Below are 22,795 nucleotides of genomic sequence, written 5' to 3' on the forward strand. Positions count from 1 at the left end.
CAGTACGTTTGAATTCCGAGCTATACACTCGTACGCTGACATCACGGCGCAGATACGGGTGCTGCGTGCTGGGACTGCGCAAAGAACGGCCACACATGCAGGCCGGTAAGACATTTCTGCGTTCTATCAGGTAGCAGGCCACTAACCAAGCTGCGTATCTAGGTCCCTGATGTGGCTCTTGCTGCCGTGCGTGCCTTTTGGGACCTGAACCGGCAGCTCAGCGGCGCGCATGGCGAACCGGACGAGGCCTGGCGTGCTGCTGCGCAGCGAGCAGCACAACAATTACGAGCTTGCGGCAGTGGTGCCGTCTCTCCTGGTACTCCACGACCAGCTCCTGCCTTGGCTTCGTTTGGCGAAGTAGCTTCGAGGAGCTTCGAGGAAAGCAAGCTTATAGCGCTGGAGACAATCGCTGACGCTGCTCGGCTCTGGATTGTGAGCATGGTCAAGTCGTCAGATGCAAGTTCGTGTACTGACTCCTTGTTCAGCAGCTCAATCAACCGGACGAAGAGGAGGAGGATGGGGAGGAGGACTAGGAAAACAAGGGAAACTGGGCAGTGCGGTTTCAAATCCGACTCCCACATGATGCTGCACCTTTCTTTGAAGAGGTTGAAATGTAATCTGCTGGTTCGCAGCGGACTCGCGGCTATCACAACATATTCGGTGCTATGCCCAAAATTCAGGAAAATCAAGCGGAGGTACAAAGAGCGATGTACTGCAGGACCAAGCCACGATGCTGCTAACCCGATTTGGCACTTTTGGAGTGATTTCGGGGGTTTTGCAACAGTCGCCCCTATAGCCTGCCGTAGTCGGCAGAATTCTGCCTGCACTAACAAAAAAGTGGCTGACGAATCAGAGGCCGTAAACCTGGCGCGTCCCTCAGGCGGATGCGCCCCTATCAATTGCCATAAATATACCCCCCTCGTCCGTCCTCTAAGAGCCTTAAGGAACGAAGCTCAAGTGGCATTTTGTCAAGCTATCGATACTAGTTTGTATGCCAACCGCCATGGGGATTGATACTGCATTGACCGAGAAGCGGCTCATGAGCTGCCTGGTCACAAGTCCTTACCCCTACCGGTACGTCTTTCTCACACCGGAATTTCCACCAATCTCAGTATCTGGGTTTCATCAGACGGTACGTGAGTCGTGGAGATGTCCGCATAATGCGGCACTCTCTACTGAAGAAAGCTCTCACCCCAGGGCACACAATACCACGAACAAAGATAGGCGATGATCGGATGGTAAGGTCTTAGAAAGTATCAGCGGCCCTGGTGCTGTTGGTATTGTTGGTAGTGTGGTAACTATTGAGCTCGTTCTGCTCCCGGACAATCTTCGTAATTAGATTGGCCATGGTGATTTCGATGATAAACTTGACACTATAGGCAACTGGATGGAATTGGGCGTAGAGGAAAGGGTTCGGAAACGACATCATGACGATGATGAGGATCTTCAATCGGAAGTTAGCCTTGCATACCGTAATACGGGGAGATTTATGACGGTACATACGTCCATGGATAGAGAGATAACAACCACACTGGCATTGAAGTTGAAGAGCCGCTTATATTTCGTCAGGCCTTCGGCTATCAGTTCGCGTCGGACCTTATGGAGAAAGGCTGCATTTAGAGCGAGGTCCATCAAGAGATAGATCACCTTCTCGACGCGGTCCCAGATCTCGTTGATGTGCAGCATTTGTTCGGATTGAGTAAGGCGGGCAGGTATCCATATGCAGGCAACTGCAATCTTAACAAAGCCTACAGCAACGAGGAGAGACAATTTCAAGTACTTGACTCTCCTCTTGTCAGCCATGATTAAGCCCAGCCGGTTCGCAATAATCTGCAAGGCTAGCTGTGTCTGGAGGGTCCAGAGGATGACGCTGCCAAAAAAAAAAAGCCAAAACTGCTCGTGTGCATCTGTTAGTAATGCAATCTGATGAAGGCCGCGCCCATGGATGATCTGCGCACCTTCCTTTGAGGTCACCCTGGATATACATTCAATTGATGATGGCTTGAAGGATATTGGTCACGAGTAGGATCCATATCCTTGTGAAATTATCGTCAACCCTGACTAGAGAAGGGAGAAAGAACTCTTACATCCAAGTGTAGAGGTTAAAGACTGACCTCGTCCTCTTGTGAATGGCAAACGTTTGCTGTGCGGCTTTGATGGCCGTCAAAATACAAAACCCTATGTTGATGCCGAAGTATATACTTGGGATCTCTAGAGAGTATACCGGTGCTCCAAAGTCTCCAGACCCCATATTGAATCTCGTCGCCCTCGATGGATTGACTAAGATGCTTGAACACAGTGAGTAGAGAGCAATGCCACAGGAAACATCGCCATTGAAGTAGGTCAGGCAGAGGAGCATTGGCCACGTTTATGTCTCACGGGAGCGCAAGAATTGTGGTCGCCAAGAAACTGTGGTATTCTGGAAGCCTGCGGTACCTTACCTATCTCGCTGTCACAAAATCCTATCATCTGCTAAAACTCAAGTATTGTGACAGGCCAATTGGAATAAGCATTCATATGACACGGCAAACACCCACGCAACTGCGCCAGAAGCCAACATTTGAAGTTTATGCCTAAGGGTTCATGTACGACTTTGACGGCCTACAGGGGTTGCCGTTGTAAAACTCAAAAACCACCTTTCAACAACCTAAATGGGTCTGTATGGACAAATTCCCGTCCCGCAGTACAATGACTCATGTACCTCAGCACATAGATCCTATGAGATTAGGCGCTGCAGCAGCAGCGGCGGGACCCACAGCGGACCAACGCAGAGGAACTTTCACAAACAACACAAATAGCCTGCTACTGGCTCTAGGCCACCAGGCGTAATAAACTTGTGTGTGTGTGTATGCCCCTCACCTACTGTATAGGACAATATCATCGCTTCCTCTTCCTCGCTCTCCCCGTCCAGTTTGTTGAGCTGCTCGTCGATCTGCCGGTTCAGCTCCCAAAAAACACGCACAGCAGCAACAGCACCTGAAGCGCTAATCGGCCCAGGTCTTTACTAACGCAGTCACATGTGAGCCTTGTCATATTATAGACTGCCTGTCTTTCTTTGCGCCGCTAACCAGGTAAGACACTGCCGTCGAGCCATCGTATATCATTTCTTTCGTTGTCCGAATCACAAGCTGCTGAAATTCGGTGGCGTCAGCTGGCCAGAGGAGGCGGCTCCTATCCCGGGATGGCTCGTGGACGGACCTTCCGAGCCACTGAAGGGTCGGAAGCGCCGGGGCCGCGTTCAGGTCCGTGTGCGGGGCGTGACGGTGGCTCGGAAGCGCGATTGGATCGGGGAGAAGGCCCTTTGGCCGTGTGGGGTACCGTGCTCGCGGAGTCGCTAACACTGGCTCGGGAGCGTAGGACCATGACATCCACTTTTTCGTTCCAGTGTCCGGCCTGTGGGGGACGAAGTCGGACTCTGCAACCTCCACGTGGTGTCGCCTGGGAACCTATTCAATTCTTTTGAATTGAATAGAGCCAATGCAGAGACGCAATCGCACGAAAGTGCAGCAGGGCGCGATCGCCACGAGTTTGCCTGCGGGCTGTTTGTGTTGTGATGGTCTGGAAGTGAGGGGTTTTTGGCGTCGCACAAAGCTTTTTCACACGCGCCCCAACGCAACAACCGCCAGCCAAATCGAAACGACGACGACGAATCGACGACAATCCGAGCTCGAGACGATAGCTCCTGTCCTACGAAGAGGGATACTAGGTACGAAAACCATCCGACGAAACTCTGATTCTCAGGGCGACGACAGGACACCCTCGGCCCTTCCGGGCTCTGAGACGACGAAGAGCGCTGAGTAGCCGCGAGGACCCGAACGAATACCTAAGTGGAAGAGCTGGAGTAATGGAAGCTGTTAAGATCTCGGGGAACAGAGTCGTTAAGGCCAGAGTGGCTACGGCTGGCTGGCCGGGACGCAGTCGGGAGCCTGCGAGGCTACTAGACGGCGACAGCGACCGCTTCGGCAGGAACATATGGTGGATAAGGGCAGGTTAGTCACAGACAAGAAGAGACCGCGCCGCTGGGCGGCCTTAGGACAGTCTGGGGCAAGACATGGTCGGCTTGTCAAAAACTAGCTCTCGAGCTAGCAACGCGCCTCGGAGACGAGGACAAGCAACGGGAAGCCAGGCCAGGGCTTGCCACCCTGGATAACTGGTGGGCCGTGGCGGATATACTCGATCTGTAAGGGTTACGAATGGTCTCGAGCTGCTATAGGAAGGAAGGCGTCGAAGAATTTGCCCCTAGGACGACCGAGGGATCTACGGTACGGTGTCGCCTTTTACTCGACTCGCACTCGAGGTGCCGTAACGGGAGGACTCCTAGGTGGTACTGCTCGCGCCGAGATGGCGCCGCGTATTCCGGACTTAGGCGTGGTGTCTCCGCTACGGGATTGACGTGACAGGCTTTAGGAAGGGGTATATTCGGCCGGAGAGGACGGACGCGCATGTCGGTGGACTTAAAGAGGGAAACGGCCTTGCGGTCTGCTTAAGGTGCAAACCTTCTATTTACTTGGCCAGGGTCTGGGCGGTGGCGAGCTGGCGGACCGGAAGCCGGTTAGAGAGTTGGTCGCTCTCTGACTATGGGACCCCGATATACTTAGGGTGACTTTGTATGTAACTTGTCCTGTGGGATGAGGGAGATAGCGGACTATAGGAAATAGAAGGCCGGGCCCCACGGCACCACCCGGGTCCAACAGACGTGGTCTTCTGCACGATCGACACGTCAAGGATCGAGGACGAACAAGACGAACAACTGACACCGGGCGCTGTTCGTACCCTCACGGAAGGCGAGGTCAGGGTGGACCAGAGCCAATCCGATTGGCGTTGCCTGGCTGTGACCAAAGACCCGAAGAAGCCTCGAATCAGAATTGCCTGCAGAAACGAGGAGGAGCACACCATGGTGAAACGGCTCGTGGGAGCCAAGCTGCCGCGGGGAGCCCGGATGCTGAGAGACGAACTCTACCCCGTCAAAGTCGACTACGTGTCCCGCACGGTGGTCGTGGATGAGGCGAATGCCATTCGTAGTGGAGCCGCCGAGGAGATTGGCAAAGAAAATGACGTTCAAGTTGCGAAGGTAGGCTGGCTTAGCAACAGGGATGTTCCGAAGGCGTACGGCTCAATGGTTATCTACCTCACGAAGAAGGCGGACGCGGAAAGGCTACTCGCGGAGGGTTACGCTTATGCGGGAGGACAATCCGGGAGGACCAAGGTCTTCGAATCTCGTCCTCGCCTCGACCAGTGCTACAACTGTCAGCAGGTTGGCCGCGGACACAAAGCTCACCAGTGCGACCTGCCCCAGATGTGCGGGCAATGCGCCAAGGAGGGTCACCACCACAGTGTTTGCACTGAGACTACCCTCAAGTGTGTTCCCTGCGGAGGTCCTCATGCGTCGTTCAGCAGAAACTGCAAGAAGCTCTACCCTTCTTTGAATGAGTAGCACGCTCCGGATAATCCAACTCAATGTGCGAAAACGCGGCGAGGTTCACGAGAGCCTCATGAACGACGAGGACATTCAGGACGCAGCGGTGCTGGTCATTCAGGAACCACAAGCACGGATGATCAAGGGACGGTTATTGACGACTCCGATGGGACATCACGGATGGACAAAGATGGTCCCACCAACGACTGGGGAAGGACGATGGGCGATCCGAAGCATGCTTTGGATAAGGAAGGATTTGGGGGCGGAACAGGTGTTGATAGAGTCTCCGGACATGACAGCAGCACTGTTGAGGCTCCCAGAGAGACTGGTACTGGTGGTGTCCGTGTACGTGCAGGGGATGGACACCCAGGCATTACAGGAAGCGTGTAACACCATACGTAGTGCGGTCGCGGATGCTAGGAGAGCCGCAGGAGAGGTGGTGGACGTGGTCATTGCGGGCGACTTCAACCGCCACGATCAACTATGGGGAGGAGACGACGTGTCTCCGGTACGACAGGGTGAAGCCGATAACATCATCGACCTAATGAACGAGCTCTCCCTCTGCAGCATGCTCCCACGGGGCACGAAGACATGGCAAGGCGGAGACCACGAATCGACAATCGACCTTGTGCTGGTGTCAGAGGACCTAGCTGCGTCCATGATCAAGTGTACGACGCACGGGACAGAGCACGGGTCGGACCACCACACCATCGAAACGATCCTTGACGTATCAGTTCCGACCCCGAAAGCCCAAGGCCGACCTCTATTCAAAAACGCGCCATGGAAGGAAATCAACACCCGAATCTCTACGGCACTCGAGACAGTCCCGATGGAAGGCACGGTCCAAGAGAAGACGGACAGACTCATGTCAGTGGTGCTGGGAGCAGTACAGGCCTTGACACCGAAAGCCAAACCATCGCCATACGCGAAGCGGTGGTGGACGGCGGATCTTACGCAGCTCCGCCACATCCACACACATTGGACAAACCGGGCGAGGGCAGCAAGACGGGCAGGACGGAACGATGAAGCACTGGAGAACACGGCCAAGGGAGCAGCGAAACAATACCATGATGCCATTCGACAACAGAAGAAAACCCATTGGAATGACTTCCTGGCCAACAACGACAACATCTGGAAGGCCGCCAAGTATCTGAAGTCTGGCGACGATGCGGCGTTCGGCAAGGTGCCACAGCTTGTGAAGGCTGATGGCACACGGACGACCAACAGCAAAGAGCAAGCGGTTGAACTGCTTACCACTTTCTTCCCGTCCCTACCGGAGCATATCGAAGAGGAAGGGGAGAGACCTCAACGCGAATCAGCTGTTAACATGCCCAACGTCACGATGGAAGAAGTCGAACGCCGTCTTTTCGCGACGAAATCGTGGAAAGCACCTGGTGAGGACGGGTTGCCAGCGATGGTCTGGAAACAGATTTGGCCAGCCGTCAAGCACAGGGTCCTGGCGATTTTCCGCGCATCACTAGAGGAAGGAGTACTCCCCGACCAATGGAGGCACGCCAAGATCATCCCGCTCAAAAAGCCCGGCAAAGCAGACTACACCATCGCCAAGGCTTGGAGGCCCATCTCGCTCCTCGCCACGCTCGGCAAGGTTCTCGAGTGGGTTGTTGCGGAGAGGATATCCCATGCAGTCGAAACGCACGGGTTGTTGCCTACGAACCACTTCGGGGCCCGCAAACAGAGGTCAGCAGAACAAGCGTTAGTGCTGCTGCAAGAACAAATCTACGCAGCATGGAGAAATCGTTGGGTGGTCAGCCTCGTGAGCTTCGATGTGAAGGGAGCGTACAATGGAGTGTGCAAAGAGAGACTTATTCAGAGAATGAGAGCGAGGGGCCTCCCAGGAGGGTTGCTCCGTTGGGTAGAGGCATTCTGCTCAGATCGGACGGCGACAATTCAGGTCAACGGCCAAGCATCAGAGGTCCGGACCCTGCCGCAGGCCGGACTACCGCAAGGATCACCACTGTCACCCATCTTGTTTCTGTTCTTCAACGCAGACCTTGTACAACAGAAGATCAACTGCTATGGGGGAGCTATAGCCTTCGTCGACGACTTTACAGCCTGGGTCGCTGGCCCAACCACGCAAGACAACCGTAAAGGAATTGAGGCAATCATCGAGAAGGCATTGGACTGGGAGCGGAGAAGCGGTGCAACTTTCGAAGCGGACAAGACTGCGGTCATCCACTTCACCCGATGGGCCAAAAGGTCCGATTCGGAACCCTTCACTATCAAAGGGCAAACAGTCGAACCCAAACAGCATGTCAAGATCCTCGGCGTGATCATGGACATTGGACTCAGGTATAGGGAACACATTGCAAGAGTGGCGACCAAGGGATTGGAGGCTGCTATGGAGCTGAAACGACTGAGAGGATTGACCCCGGCGACAGCACGGCAGCTATTCACGGCCACCGTGGCTCCGGTGGTGGATTATGCCTCTAACGTCTGGAGGCACCGATGCAAAGATCGGACGGCGGCAGCAATCAATCGCGTCCAAAAGGTCGGAGCGCAGGCAATCATTGGAGCGTTCATCGCGATAGCCACGAGCGTAGCAGAAGCGGAGGCTCACATCGTCAGTGCACCAGAGCGATTCACGAGAAGGGCTATCAAGCTTTGGACGGATCTCCACGCACTGCCCGAGACCAACCCGCTTCGAAAACTGACTGCTCGCATGCGGAAGTTCAGGCGTTTCCACCGCTCACCATTTTTCCAACTGGCAACTGCGCTCAACGAGATTCCAATGGAGAACCTGGAAACCATCAACCCATTCACACTTCCGCCGTGATGGAAAGAATGCAGACCATTGCCGAATGAATGACGACTCAACATCGACGCGTGTCGACCAGGACGCGATGGTGCGCATCGCCGTCAGCAGCTCGGCACGAAACGAGCTGGTCGGGGTCGGCGGAGTCATCGAGGGACCAGGAACGGTGCCCGAGACCTTTTCTTTCACCCACGGCATGAGGACCGATCAGAACCCGTTTTCCGGAGAACTCGTGGCGGCGGCGTACGCGCTGCGGTTTCTGCCACAGCTAAGGGGCCAGAGGGTAACGTTACTGACAAGTAACAAAGCCGCGGTGCTGACACTTCGAAACCCCCGTCAACAATCTGGACAAGAGTACGTTCGCTGCATCTACGAAGCGGTCACTCGACTTCGAGAGACCGGAAACACCATCGCAGCCGTTTGGCTGCCTAGTCATCTCGAGGACGACCTCCTGAAGAGAGCGAAAGGAGAAGCACGCAAGGCCAGCCGAGAGGGCGCCTCACCAGAAAAGCAGTTCCCGAAGATGCGGTCCACCACCCTCAATGCTGCAAGACGCAAACTACGTGTAGAGAGACGACTACCGGACAAGGTTGGAAAACTCTCGAAGGAAATAGATATAGCTCTTCCTGGCAAGCACACTCGAGAACTATACAACAACCTTTCCTGGATAGAAGCGAGCATGCTGGCCCAGCTCAGGACAGGCATGGCGAGGCTCAACGCGTCACTTTTCCGAATCAAGGCAGTAGCGTCAGCCCAATGCGCATGCGGACACGCGAGAGAGACGGTAGAGCACTTCCTCCTTCGATGCACACGGTGGGCAACACAACGCGCCGAGACACTCATGTGCCCTGGCGCACAAAGAGACAACGTTTCTTTCCACCTGGGAGGAAAGACAACATCAGATGGTGATGACTGGAAGCCAAACATGAAAGCAGTCCGAGCTACAATACGCTTTGCGAAGGCCACGGGCCGGCTAGAGAATGTGTGATCCTTGATGAGACCTATCACGGCAAACCCAACCCCCCCCCCCTTCCCTACTAATCGAACCTAACACCCACACCTCGTGTCAATAACAGCAGGCGCCGCTTCAGTCGCCGTAGATAGGACTCTGAACACTTGAAGAATAGCCTTCAAGCAGCTTGCCAATACAATCTAAACCCCATGAGAAACCGGCGGAAAGACAGAAGACGAGAAAGCAAGAGCGGAAAGACGACCCCTTATGGGCTTGGGAGTTTCGGACAGACTACAGGAAGCGACCATGTACAATAGCGAATAGTGCCTTATTGGCTCTAGGCCACCAGGCGTAATACACTTGTGTGTGTGTGTAATTACTAGCTGGTATTTGTTGGACTTCTCATCATGCGACTAGTCACATCTAATGTGTTCTCAGCCTGTGCAAGAGATAATTTCGAGAGAACGGAACACCCTGCGGAGTATCTCTGCCTCCTAAGGTCAATGAACCCATAATCGAGCTACTCAGTGGCTAAAGGGGAATTTATCAGGAGAATCGGCGACTTTAACGTGGTCCGAAGTTAGTCCTTTTCGATGGCGGGGAATCTTTCTTGCTGATTCATGATTACAAAGATCTATCTAAAGGGGGGATAAAGGTACAGTAGGCGATATAGTACTAATAGGTAAAGACTCTAAATAGAGGGAGGGAGAGGCGTTTAATTATAACTATATAGTATAGTTTTACTCAATTCCTAGGAATAATTCATCCAAGGCCTCGTCCTAGCGAGATACTCGACAACTAGACCCTTATAGAAGTAATACATATCGTGACGCGGGCGACCCAAAGCTAGGTCGCAGCGGTCCGCTGAATTTAAGGGCGGACTACCTGCAGGAGTGATCATAAGGGCCTATGAAAGCGATCAGTGGATTATAAATTCACGAATCAGTATTCTTATTACTAAAGTCTATACGACAACTTGACTCTAAAACCTTAATCTAATAAAACTTGAATCCAATAAAACACCTTCTATGACATCTTCTAGGTTGTGAATGATTGGCGAGCAGCGCATGGAGCTAAATAAACATCGGGTACTCCATTACTTGTAAGAGGTGAATAATTCATGGGGCTGGGATCGCAATTCAGCCAGTGATAGTAATCAACGGTCCCGAGAGAGCTCAATGCTGATTTGTGCAGCGGTTCTCGACTCGTATGAAGATACAAGGAATTTAATTGCAGTATAAGCCCAGCCAGTCTTGGAGTCAAATCGGACATACTGAGCGCTTAGGTCAAGGGCCATCACTGGTTAACCAAGAAGCCCAAATTGCTCACCCCAGCTCACCCTTACAAAGACTTTCGTTTGTATGCTTAAAGCAGCGAGGCTCACCCAACTCACCTTTGTTAGGAGAGGGCTAATACCCGGAGAAGCTCCGAATGTAAATCTGCGCAGATGGCCCTCCAGATACTTCGCCCAGCGACATCCTAGGAGCTCAACCAGCCTATGAAGTCACCCCGTCGTTCTTCCTCTCAAGCATGTCCCACACTTCAGGCGAAACCTCGATTTCCTTCATTTCCTTTGGAACATTCTGTCCGACCAATTTCCTCCTCCCGATCACAATTTGATCTCCCTTCTTATTGCCCAAGATGCCGTTCAGAGTTGTGCGAGAAGCAAGCTGCAGATGTTTCGTACCATCAACGAGAAACAGCACAAGGGACACCCTCTCGGCATCCTTAACTCCTCAGACGATAGGTTACTGAACCGCATATTGAAGCTGTACGATGCTCAATTGAAAATATTTGAGTCCTGGGTATCAATATTCTGGACGGCCAACTATCGTCACGATAGTCGACATCGTGTCAAACCAGGGCATCTTGCGGCGCTGAACGGACATGTTGGTGTATTGGCGGAGCTGATACCAACACATACGATGACAATCGACGAAGCAGATGGCAACGGCAGGACGATGCTAACTTGGGCAGCTCAAAATGGCCACGTCGACATTGTCCAGCTGCTCTTAGACAAGGGGGCGGACGTCAATGCGCAGGGTCTCTGGCATGGCAGCGGCCTACATGGGCCCTCATACAAGGGTGGCGAGTACGGCAACGCTCTATATGCCGCCTCATGCGAAGGTCACGCAGAGATTGTCCAGCTGCTCTTGAACAAGGGGGCGGACGTTAACGCGCAGGGCGGCAAGTACGGCAACGCTCTGCAGGCCGCCTCAATCAGAGGCAACGTCGAGATTGCCCAGCTGCTCTTAGACAAGGGGGCAGACGCCAACGCGCAGGGCGGCGAGTACGGCAACGCTCTATATGCCGCCTCATACGAAGGTCACGCAGAGATTGTCCAGCTGCTCTTGAACAAGGGGGCGGACGTTAACGCGCAGGGCGGCAAGTACGGCAATGCTCTATATGCCGCCTCAATCAGAGGCAACGTCGAGATTGCCCAGCTGCTCTTAGACAAGGGGCAGACGTCAATGCGTAGGGCGGCAAGTACGGTAACGCTCTGCAGGCCGCCTCAATCAGAGGCAACGTCGAGATTGTCCAGCTGCTCTTAGACAAGGGGGCAGACGTCCAGCGTCTCGATTCGTTGGGCCGCACACCGCTCTTCTTGGCCGCGAGGTACGGGCATATTGACATGGTTCGCGTTTTACTCGCAGATCCTAACATTGACAAGACAGCAGAGGATTGGTGCGGTTCGATACCACTCTCTGCTGCGGTACGAAATGGCCACGCTGGCATCGCTGTCATGCTGTTGTCGAATGACAACAGCACGCTGAACGATCAAGATTCTTTTGGTCACAGTCTGATATGGTGGACGCGTCGTGGCGACCACGCCGACGTTCTTCTGGTTTTACTTCGTCACGCAGCGGAGAAAGACATGTTTGTAGATAGAGATGATCCTCCCATGATTGTGGAATGGACCCTGTTTGATACCCAGCAAGCATGGTGTGATGTCTATACGCTCACCATATCTCGTGGAACGGGCCTTTCTTGTAAGACGTGTTGTGGCGGAGGATTCTGCATATGCAAAGATTGCGTCGCACTGGGGTTCCGGTGCTGCGAATCGTCCCATTCTTTGGTGGCTCGATAGTGGCATTTGGTTGATGAGGGACTGCCGCGGCAACGTTGAACGAGGCGAAAATAGCATTTTAAGTGGCTGGAGGATGAGGATTGTCGAGGTAGCTCGCCCGTTAATACAGTATCTATCTGACTTATTCTGTCATCACTGTCATCATGGCAATTGGTCATCCACGTCCTTTGTGTTCCAGATGGTCGTGGCCCCACACGGATGGCCTTGATCCAGACCGGCGTTTGTTCCAGTGACACACCTTTCATACATCACACTGTGAGACCCCACTTCTTGGGCTTAAAGATGTTTTAATATTTACCCAGGCGGACGCTCAAATCGGCCGCTACTGTACAGTACTAGCTGTACTATCACGGAACCACCCGGGACCGAACAAGGGCGATCAAAGAAGAGCTCCAGAGAGACTCCAAGATTTAAAGCATTCACTATTTCGTTGAAATACGGCATCAGATTGATCGTGGGTGGGTTGGTCTTGACGCGGGACGGCGCGACGCGAACTGGTGGATCCCACTCCACGTGGCGCCCCACCTTCAGCCATGGTGACCGAACGCGACACGATCAATGTCGCGTCGGATGAGGAAGAGAGGGATGGTGGTGAGAGGCGACAACTTCGACCGAGGCCCAAGCCGAGCAACAAAGCCATCGGCAATCGAGCCACCGACAACGAAGCCATCGAAGATGAAGCTATCGACAATCAAGCAACCGACAATGCGACCGATGATGCGGAAGTCACGAAGCGAAGAACCAAAGGGCGCGGTACCAAATCGACGGTGCGACGACCAATTTCCGGGACCAACGGGGGGCAGCTGGACGGAAGGGCGTTGCTACGCGATATGCAGAAACAGCTGGAACGACAGACATCCATCCTCGAACAAGTCCTAGGAGAGTCTCAGGCGCAGGCAGCACGAATTGAAGAGCTCCAAAACCAAGTCAACGAGCTAAAGGAAGCCCAACATGCGACTACGACCGAGGTCCAGGCTTTACGTGAAAGCATCGTAGCAAGCACGGCAACGGCAGCAGAGCAGCGCAGAGCCGAAGCTTCGTATGCAGACGTCGCCCGAATGTCACCGACCAGCAATGCGAGGCCGTCTACCACGGTAGCACCACCGACCCAAGCAGACACGCTCTTCTGCACGATCGACTTGTCGAGAATCGAGAACGAACAAGATGAACAGCTCACACCGGGCGCTGTTCGTATCCTCACGGAAGACAAGGTTAGGGCAGAGCAAGGTCAGGATAACTGGCGGTGCCTCGCCGTGACCAAAGACTCCAAGAAGTCCCGAATCAGAATCGCCTGCAGAAACGAGGAGGAACTCAAGCTGGTCAAGCGCGTGGTGGAATCCAAGTTACCCCGAGAAGCTAGAATGCTACGAGACGACCTCTACCGCGTTAAAGTCAACTATGTAAAACGCACGGTGGTCCTGGACGAGAAAGACAAAATCCGCATCGACATCGCCAAACAGATCGGCCAAGAAAACAACGTTCAGATTGCGAAAATAAGCTGGCTCAGCATCAACGGTCCTCCAAAAGAATACGGCTCCATGGCTGTTTACCTCACCAAGGCGTCAGATGCGGAGAAGCTGTTGACGGACAGATTCATGTACGCCGGGGGAGAGTCTGGACGGACCGAAGTCTGGGAACACCGAGTCCGCCCTGACCAGTGCTACAACTGCCAGCAGGTCGGGACCGGCCACAGAGCCTACCAGTGCAGCCGGCCCCAAGTTTGCGGGGGATGCGCCAGAGAAGGTCACCACCACAGCACTTGCGATGAGGCCATCCTCAAATGCGTCCCCTGCGGAGGTCCCTATGCGTCGTTCAGCAGAAATACCCTCAATACGGCGAGGCGTCAACTACGCGTAGAGAGGCGACTGCCCGACAGCGTTGGAAAGCTCTCCAAGGAAGTCGACAAAGCATTGCCCGGCAAGCATACTCGACAATTGTACGACAACCTTTCCTGGATAGAGGCAAGCATGTTAGCCCAGCTCAAATTGTACGACAACCTTTCACCTAGGGGAAGGCATACATATGTAGGTAATATACCGTACAAACACATCAATTCAACATTATCAGGCTATCAGACTTTCCTTTGAGTTTGGTACAGTAGTGCACCTGGAGGGACCCCTTCGTGCGGCCGGGGTAGGACTTCGTGAACAGTTCATGAATCTTTGTCCAAGACAACCGTTCATCCTCCTCCTTAAGCCTCATCAGACAATGGTCTTCATCCTTCGTGAATGGTCTGCCCGAACTTGAGGCATGCTTCTTCTTGTGTCGTTTCCTAGCTGAACACCAAGGGTCTCGTGTCTCTGTAATGCGGTGATCCCGGCGATGATCCGCACGCCGGTCCCATGAGAACTGGAGCTGGAATGTTGCCACGCCGTTCACTGTCACACGCTTCAGAGCGACGTCCTGCAATGGCCACTCCTCAAACCGGGCGACAGACCGGTCCGTGACAGAGTCTCGGTCGGACGATTGATGAGAGGATGATGATGGGGTAGCGATACCACGAGTTCGGGCATTTCCCGTGGCACAAGTGTTGGCACCGGCCGCTGACAACCTCGAGGCTTGTCGCAAGGTTCGACGTTGAGCCGCAACGACCTGTGGAGATGATGACTTGCGACGTTTTGGTGCCGGCATAACATCTCCGTCTAGGCCGTCGTTGCTCCTTTCTTCTATGCAGTTGATCGACCTCGTTGTATAGCTTGTGTCGTTGTCGCTTCCGTCTTCAGACGATGAACCGTCATTGGAGTCGGAATCATGGTTTGCTTTGTGTTGGAAACGGGCACCTAGTGCGTTGCGGGATATAGCGCGCAGACGTGCGCTGTATCGCTGAGGGGTGCTATGGGTAGGGCGTGCACTTCGGGTTCGTCTGAGTCTGAGCGGCGAAATGGGATCGTGCGTTCGCGCCTGCAGCCGCGGTATGGTGGTGGGCGTGGATACAGGTGACGTGCCACATGGCGATGGCCCGGTGGACGTCACAGAGTCTTCCAAGTCGTAGAAAGTGTTGCCAGTCGTGCAGGGGGAGATGGTATCTTCTTGAGCGCGTCTCGTGTCCTGCGAGTTGGGTTGGACTAACTGTAACCCCACGCACATCGATGGGGATAAGTGGGACACAAGGGAGGAGACAGGCAGAGACGAGGCTAAAGCTGGCATGCCTTCATTTGTGTCGACTGCTGTCGCATGACACGGACCTCCCTTGTCAGCGGTGCCATCGATGATCTGGTCCAAAACCTGTCTGTCCGAGGGCGAAGGCAGAAGCCACCGTTCCTGAGCTTCGATATCTGGCTCGACTGAGCTGCCCCGAGATGTGTTGCCGGAAGAATGTGGTAGACTGCCGGCGTGGCGCGACAAGAGGTGGAGCGTGTCGTAAGCAGTGCCTGAGAGCGGCATCGAGGGGCTTTGGGTCCGTTGCATGTTGGTGTCGTCTTCGAATGCAGGGGCACCGGGAGCGGGGAAGAGGGTTTGCTGAGGGGAACTCGACGGGGTTTGTAAAGTGCATTGCATCAGAGGGAAGCCTCGATCGTATGACGACGCTGCATCGGCTCTTAGCTTTTCGGCAGGTTGCAAATTGGCGTCGACAGGAGATGGTTAACTCGGTCGAAGATCGGGCCGACGGGGAATTTCGAGATCGTTCGCGGGCTAACGCATCCATTAGGAAGTGAGGCCTGCTTCTCGGGCCTAGGCCTAGAAGTGCTGCTTCGGGCGTCTCCATCGCTGCTGCTCTCGCCGTCGCTGCCGTCGTTGTCTGATATTACAATGACACCTTCCCAGGTCGGGTCTTTGCCGCATAGCCTCGGCTGCTCGGCACGCTCATCGGGTGCGGAGAGAACCTCGTTTCTGGGAATGGCTAAAGTTGATAGTCTCGGCAGGTTCGGCGCTTTGGGGTCGGGCTCGTAGAATTCTATGCGATCAAGACTGACTTGCATGGCTGCGAAGTTTGAATATGCCAGTCCGGCTTGATAGATTTCTGGCGAGTGAGGAAAGAGTACGGTGAAGAAGTTAGGAAGTCAAAGAGGGGTCTAGGAGAACGTCCCGGGCTTTATAGACAATCCCTAGTTTCGCTGATGATCCCGAATAAGTCCTTGCCAGAGTCATGTCAGCAAACGTCAGGACTTGCTGGTAGGCAATATCGGATAAATGCTTAGCACGAACGAATTTGCCCCAGGCCCTACGACGATCGACCCGCCTGATAATTGCATCACCTCCCTCGATGGTGTTTCTGTAGCGGATCGTCGTAAAGCATCGCGTCCTCGGCCGTCCTCCAATCGCATCGGTTGACATCGTACGACTCTCGGACTCGCCGCTTTCCAAGAACCGAGTCATTGCCTACCAACTGCGTTCCCTTCGTCCGAGGAGGAACTGAAATGAACTAGTCAGATCTCCAAGCGAAACCTGATCGCAGGGGGTCCATCCCGTTGGTCTGACCCGGTGGCGCTCTAGTACAAGGCCTGGAGGCCTCACAGGTTGGGGCCAAGAAGCAAAATGCGCCGCGATGCGCCGTCCTTCCGTGACGAAGCTATCGATCGTATTCGGCTTCTTGTTCTACACGAAGCGGGGGCGGGCGGCCAAGTCCTGCTAGGGTGTCTTGCACTATGTGTCGCACGAAACGCCCAGGCGAAGAAGAGTGGCAGCGAAAAAGCGAAGTATGGAACCGAGTCGTCCAATCGCAAGGTGTCGGCGTAGGCGATGGTGCCGAGTGAGGGGTTAGGGGTGTCGAATTGGGAAGGGGATTGCCCGAGACGCTGCCATGCAGGAAACTAGCCTCAAGCTCGTTGCAAGGGCAGGCGGCAGGAGACGTCAGCCGGGGCGGCTTGCTCAGCGCGAGCACTGGGAACGCTCACTGGGCTTTGGGCGTGCGAGACCAGTTAGGCGGGTGGACCACAGTCAAGGATCGCCAGAGCTGAGACGAGCGGCCGGGAACGCGGCAGGGACAATGGTCGAGTTGGCGATCGAGGTCCTGCTTCGAGGATGCGGCCATTTCGGGGAGGCCGGGCGTCCAGCCGGGCTAAGCAGGCAGCAGCATGATAGCGGAAATGAAGGGGCAGGGGCGGAGCCGTCGAAAACGAGGCAGGCGAGCTGGGGAGCCAGGACGGCACGACGGCGAGGAGGAGGTCAAAAAGTATAGAGTACGAGCGACGACGTCGCGGCGGGAGGACGCCTACTTATGGAAGAGGAGGGGCGGGGCCCGTGCGCGGGAGCGGGATGGCCACAGGCCCAGCGCCGCCGACGTGGCGCGATGCCCGTTTGGGCGCGCCGCCAAACCCGGCGGGGCAGGCAGCGACTTCGCTATTACTTAATATAAACGAGCCTCCTCATATAAAAGAGAGCTTTCGAAGTTCTACGAAGACATTAACGAATTACTAAAGAAAACACCGACGATAGTATTCTCTATACTAATCTCAAGCGCGTTTCTAATTAATGGATGTCCTTTAATTTACTCTATAATTATAAAGACTTAAAGCTCTATAATATATCGGCAGAGTATACTCCTCTAATAGGTATATACTTAGGGAATTAAGATTATTATATAATATCGGATATATCTACGAAGAGAGGGTTAGAATAAGAATAAAGTAAATCGTTAACACTAAAAGAAACTAACTACATTATATAAACTTCGCTTTATACCTTATCCTACGCATCCGGGACTACTAGCTGAATCGGAAGCCGCACGACGAGCAACAAGCTGTTACGACCTGGCAGCTTCCAAGGGGGAACACTGTCAGAGGGTTAGGGTTCCTGTTAGCAGAAGCTTAGGTTGTGACTCTGAGACGATGTGGTGTCGTAAGGCGTTGCGCACTCGTTACAATGGATACAACCGCGCCTCGGGAAGTTACAAGATGAGATGGGCATCCTACGCGTTAGCAAGTCATAATGGATTACGTGGTGAAACAGTGATCCAGGAAACACGTAGTGAGCCATTCCAACATGGCCTCACCATTGAATAACAAGGAGCATTAAGGATAGGACAATCGGGTATAGGGATGGACATCCTTTTACACTTTCTCACGATAGTGATCAATCTGAGTCTTTAAATCCATTAAAACGTGTAAAGCCAAACGACACCACGTTCAGAGTCACGTTCTCAGGTTTAATATATACTCTCGACAGGTATACTACGCTGGGACCGGAAGAATCTCATGTACCAAGGGTTTCGTGAATCAGGACCTGATTCACGTGGCACGACCCTGATGGTGATTGGTGCGACCCTGGCTTGTTCGTATGGTCTCTGCGCCCTCGAATCAGGTCCGGATTCAACCACATCGCACGACGCATTGCGGATCGCGTTCACAGTAAATCAGGTCCTGATTCTGCTCCGCTACCAAATCCATCACATTTTTTCTCCACCCTAAACCAGGTCGGCCTGTCATCTCACATACACGTGGGGCACCACGATAACGGCGATGCGTACGACAACTATTGGTTAGTCTACTTTACACCATGACGAGGGCGCTCGCGCTGTACCCTCTAGACGGCACCTGACAGGAAACCGGGTTTCCGATCCAGACATGCGATTCGGGTTCCATACTACGTCGGCCGCTGGCACCGGCTCCTCTCAGAAAGGCTCGCTAGGAAGGCCTCTTGTACGAGCAAGCTAGAAAGAAACGGAAGAGGGAGGATCGGGAGGCAACGCTCCTCGCGAGCGTACAGCATACAATACTTCACGACGTGCTTCTCCTAGTGTGTGGTCATAAAACGTGCCGCATCGCCTTGTCGCCTGCAGCGAGTAGCGTCAACGACCATTTACGGAATCGGCATGACGTGTCCACCGACAAACGGAGAGAGATCGCAAGCATTATCCGAGAAAACCAACTTCAGGAAGAGTGTCATCGTCTTCGAGGCCCGACAACGGCCCGCCACGACCCGACAACTCCCCTTACACCGACCAACTTCAACTGCACGATGGGTTCCAATGCGAATCCTACTCGTTCCGTACAATCAGCAAGCCGATAATGGTACGGCATTTTAAACAAGAACATTCGACCGTAACTACCAAAGGCAGGTACCGACGCAGCGCTACCTCCGTCCTCCTACAGTCGTGGATCAGGAACCCGCCCTGGTCCGAACACTAGACTGTGCCCCGGAGCGGCGATACCAGTACCGATATCGGGCTCGATACGACGACTACGGCGACGCGCCACCTACACGACGTGCTCGCCCACGAGAAGATTTTCCATCAGTTTACACCACGTATACAACAGGTACCGACAACATACCGGTCTCCTTCGGGCCATGACGACGCCGGCGAGACACCTTATACAGAAATGCAACCGTGGCTCGCGCGGACGCAGTGGCAGCGTACCTACCGCGACATAGACCGCCGGCTTCTTCGCTTATTAACCTTACGACCCCAGGCGCGCCCTTATGCCCTGTTCCTGGGGACCGAATAATAGGGCGGGGCCGAGCTCCTCAGTCCCGCGTCCGGTAAAGCGAAGATTAAAGCGCTCTACGAGGCCACGGATCGCATCATTACGCGATACGAGGAAACGACAACGACGACAGGACGAAATACCTTATACTAGTTAAACAGCGTACGACCTACCAGCTACTTCCCGAAACCCTTCCGGTTCGTAGCCAAAGAACAAACCCGACAGATACAGACATCAAGCCGAGAACGGGAGACGTGAAGTCGTACCCAAGATTTCGTCTGGGCATACCTTTCGTTGAAGCCCATAGCTATTAATGGTATATCCTGCTGTGATAGTGATTGACCCTGGCGATACCATCGCTCCCAATAGATACGTAAGCTGGTACGAGACTCGTGAAGCCATACTAACTGCTCTGGCGTCGTCCACTGCGCCTCCAGCCATCGCATTCCTAGCCCAGGGTGGAGGATAACAGCTGCCGCGTATAATGGAGACTCTGCTAGCTTGGTGTAGTATTGATTGAGCTTCTTCCACGCGTTCGTGATAGAGAGACGGAAGTATTGTCGTGAGTCTTCGGAGAGTGCCTCGAGGCGATGAGAGGGCATCGTGGAATATTCGCTCTGTGTGTGTATGGGGAGGGAATGGATTGATGGGGGCGTGAAGGAGCTTTGCGTACGAGGTTGACGACCTCTCCGACGAGTTGTAGATACTCGGGGAGAGTCTCTGGTACTAGAGAAGTCGTCAAAGAACGACTTCCACTGTTCCATTTGCTCCAAGATATACTCCATACCCACGAGTAACTCCCAGAGCGCCCCATGGCTTCCATTCTTAGCCCATCCATGCGCGCGGATTGTTTGTCGGTATAATGGCTCAAGAGCCTCGCGGAGTTCTACAAGGAGGCGCCAATCCTCAAAGGTCAGAACGTCGTCTTCCGGTATACGTTTATGGGGGTCGGGTTCAGAGAGATTCTTCTGGAGGAAGCTTTGGATATCGCTACGCTTCTTGAGGGCCCGATCGAGCATTAAGAACGTTGAATTCCATCGCGTTTCGTTATTAAGGATAAGCCGGAGCTCAAGGTCGGATTGCTGGTAGATTTGGAAGCTATCGTCGGCTTCTTGAGCTTCTTTGGCGATGGTTTGGAAGTATTCACTACGCTGTGGTGAAGAACGAACCCATTGGACGATGTTATGAAGCTTACCAATAGGTCCCCTCTTCCTCCAGTGACGAAGAGAGTCTTGAGAGTCGCTTGATAGCTCTAGGGCTTGCGATTCTTGTTCAAAGACCTCACTATCCTCTCCATATAAGAAAGCCCTTCCAACGAGGTTCAGGATATGGCCATAGCATCGTATTCGTGGTTCTAACGCGTCATCAATCGTCATAGATGGAATTAGCTGCTGGAATAGCTCTTGACCACAAGAATCGTTAGTCTGCGCGTTGTCTGAGACCAAGACGCCAATACGATCTAAGATATCCCACTCCCTGATGATGGATATAATAAAGGCTGCGGTATTCCGGCCTGTGTGGCTTCCGCACTGTTGTCGGAGAGCAAGAAGACGCTGCTGTCGAACGCCACTATAGCTTATATATTGAAAAGAAACGGCCAGTATCCCCAAGCTATTCGGAGAGGTCCAGTGGTCGAATGTAAGGTGGATCTGAGACTTTGAAGTTATTAACTGATGTTGTATCTGTTTCTCCTTTGCGGTGAAAACCCCTGGAGAGACTCTGTCGAAGAGAGTTCGTCCCCAGGGTATTACTGGGGCGATATGAGGATTCAGTTGCGTAAGGGAGCCGACTGAGGTATGGGCTATTAAAGATATCGAAGGGCTGGTTTGTCGTCACGACGAATGCAAGAGCAAGCTCTTCTGCTTGATCTGTCGAAGACTTGTGTATTATGGTACGCCGCGGCGTTGACTCTGAAGTGCTTGAAGAGTCTTCCTCCGTCTGTTCACTTGAGGATTCGAATACCCTATGCTTCTTCCGTAGATGACTTGTTGCAGAGGTTGTTGAGGTGGCCTTGAAGAGCTGAACGTTGTGAGTCTCGTCACATCGTTGACAGAGCCAGAAGCTTGGCCCAATCGTATCTCCTTCGAGGATCTCTGTAATAAAGAGCCCATAAGCACGTATCCAGCTTCTGCGATCCCTTGCTCCCTTGCGTGCAATCTGTGACGTGAGGGTGAAGCGACGGCGACGCCAGGTCGCAATGGGGAAGGGGTGGGAATCTGCTACGTTGTTTGATTGCGAAGTCTCTGATAGTTGTGACGATATCGTTGGAACTGGAGTCGAATTGAAGATCGTGAGGGAAATATTGAGGGTTCTTGAAGTCGGCGGGTTGATATTCGGAAGGTAGAGGTCGTGGGGTGGCTGTCGGAGGGATTGAAGTGATATCGCGAATAGAGGGCTGGAGTGTTTGAAACTGCGTTACACATCTACGCGATATTTCGGAGTGTAGGATTAGTCAGCCCTCGGAACTTTCTTAGTATCATTGTTGCAGCGCTCTCAATAAGATTGTGTGGTCTAGTGGTATGGTATTCTGACTTTATTGGCAGAAGGCGTAGGTTCGAATCCTACCCCAGTCACAAGAATTGCACGCAAACTTGAAGCCCAAGTTCGCGTGCAATTCCCTTTTCTCGGTCACATGATACGCCGGAATATAGAAATCCCGAGATTCCCACATGACTTGACAGTATCCAAACAGCCAATCAATCCGAATGGGGTAGTTTGACTGTTTAAATCGTGAAATATGTGTGACTTGATCGGTTGTTTGACTGTTTGAATTGATAGGTTTGAATTGACGGCAGCGCTGGCTGGTAGCCTCACGTGACTTTTGTGACGAACACCTGCGGACTAAGTTGACCGACTCTGCAAAGGCTCAGACGAAGTCGAGCAAACCCGTATCAGAACTATCACCATGTCTGGAGAATAGAATTTTACAAAGAGCTGCGAGGCGAAGTTTGGAGGTGCGACACACATTACCAAGCTTACAAGGCTCAATCTAATTTCTTGATCGAGGATACTGTCACCGAACGGACACCCACAAAAAAGACACAATTATCGTTAACTGCCTACTCAATCGACAGCAGACGAACCATATAGCACATGACGTCTCTTCCATAGTACGCGTCTTTGTCCGGCGAGTTGAAAATCGACTGGTCGCATGTGGAAGTACAGTGAAAGACACGAGGAGCCTCCGCTGCTATGTTTGCAG

At 53.3% G+C, this 22,795-nt stretch overlaps 5 protein-coding genes and 1 non-coding gene across 6 annotated transcripts in view; 4 read left to right on the forward strand and 2 right to left on the reverse strand.

The window, feature by feature from the left end:
* Positions 1-533, forward strand: part of VDBG_10142 (predicted protein) — a gene marked incomplete at both ends in the record, with an annotated part of 1,026 nt that extends 493 nt beyond the window's left edge. Inside the window, 3 exons of the mRNA XM_002999637.1 lie at positions 102-105; positions 163-432; positions 486-533. Coding sequence (XP_002999683.1) covers positions 102-105; positions 163-432; positions 486-533 — 322 coding nt within the window. The remainder of the gene's footprint in view (positions 1-101; positions 106-162; positions 433-485) is intronic.
* A 713-nt stretch (positions 534-1,246) lies between these two features.
* Positions 1,247-1,803, reverse strand: VDBG_10143 (conserved hypothetical protein; the record flags this gene model as incomplete). The annotated part of the gene is made up of 2 exons (XM_002999638.1): positions 1,247-1,444; positions 1,504-1,803. 2 exons carry the CDS (start codon positions 1,801-1,803, stop codon positions 1,247-1,249), a joined length of 498 nt encoding a protein of 165 aa, XP_002999684.1.
* Positions 1,804-11,066: 9,263 nt separating this feature from the next.
* Positions 11,067-12,229, forward strand: VDBG_10144 (receptor-interacting serine/threonine-protein kinase; the record flags this gene model as incomplete). The annotated part of the gene is made up of 2 exons (XM_002999639.1): positions 11,067-11,628; positions 11,706-12,229. 2 exons carry the CDS (start codon positions 11,067-11,069, stop codon positions 12,227-12,229), a joined length of 1,086 nt encoding a protein of 361 aa, XP_002999685.1.
* A 533-nt stretch (positions 12,230-12,762) lies between these two features.
* Positions 12,763-14,261, forward strand: VDBG_10145 (conserved hypothetical protein; the record flags this gene model as incomplete). Its single annotated transcript, XM_002999640.1, has 2 exons — positions 12,763-14,127; positions 14,238-14,261. 2 exons carry the CDS (start codon positions 12,763-12,765, stop codon positions 14,259-14,261), a joined length of 1,389 nt encoding a protein of 462 aa, XP_002999686.1.
* Positions 14,262-14,501: 240 nt separating this feature from the next.
* Positions 14,502-16,149, reverse strand: VDBG_10146 (predicted protein; the record flags this gene model as incomplete). Its single annotated transcript, XM_002999641.1, has 3 exons — positions 14,502-14,607; positions 14,667-15,772; positions 15,868-16,149. 3 exons carry the CDS (start codon positions 16,147-16,149, stop codon positions 14,502-14,504), a joined length of 1,494 nt encoding a protein of 497 aa, XP_002999687.1.
* A 5,944-nt stretch (positions 16,150-22,093) lies between these two features.
* On the forward strand, positions 22,094-22,166 carry VDBG_15219. Its single transcript has one exon. It is a non-coding gene; the product is annotated as a tRNA-Lys (tRNA).
* The last annotated feature ends 629 nt before the right edge of the window (positions 22,167-22,795 follow it).

The sequence above is a fragment of the Verticillium alfalfae genome, genomic scaffold, assembly GCF_000150825.1.
Source record: "Verticillium alfalfae VaMs.102 supercont1.19 genomic scaffold, whole genome shotgun sequence".
Taxonomy (NCBI): Eukaryota; Fungi; Ascomycota; class Sordariomycetes; order Glomerellales; family Plectosphaerellaceae; genus Verticillium; species Verticillium alfalfae.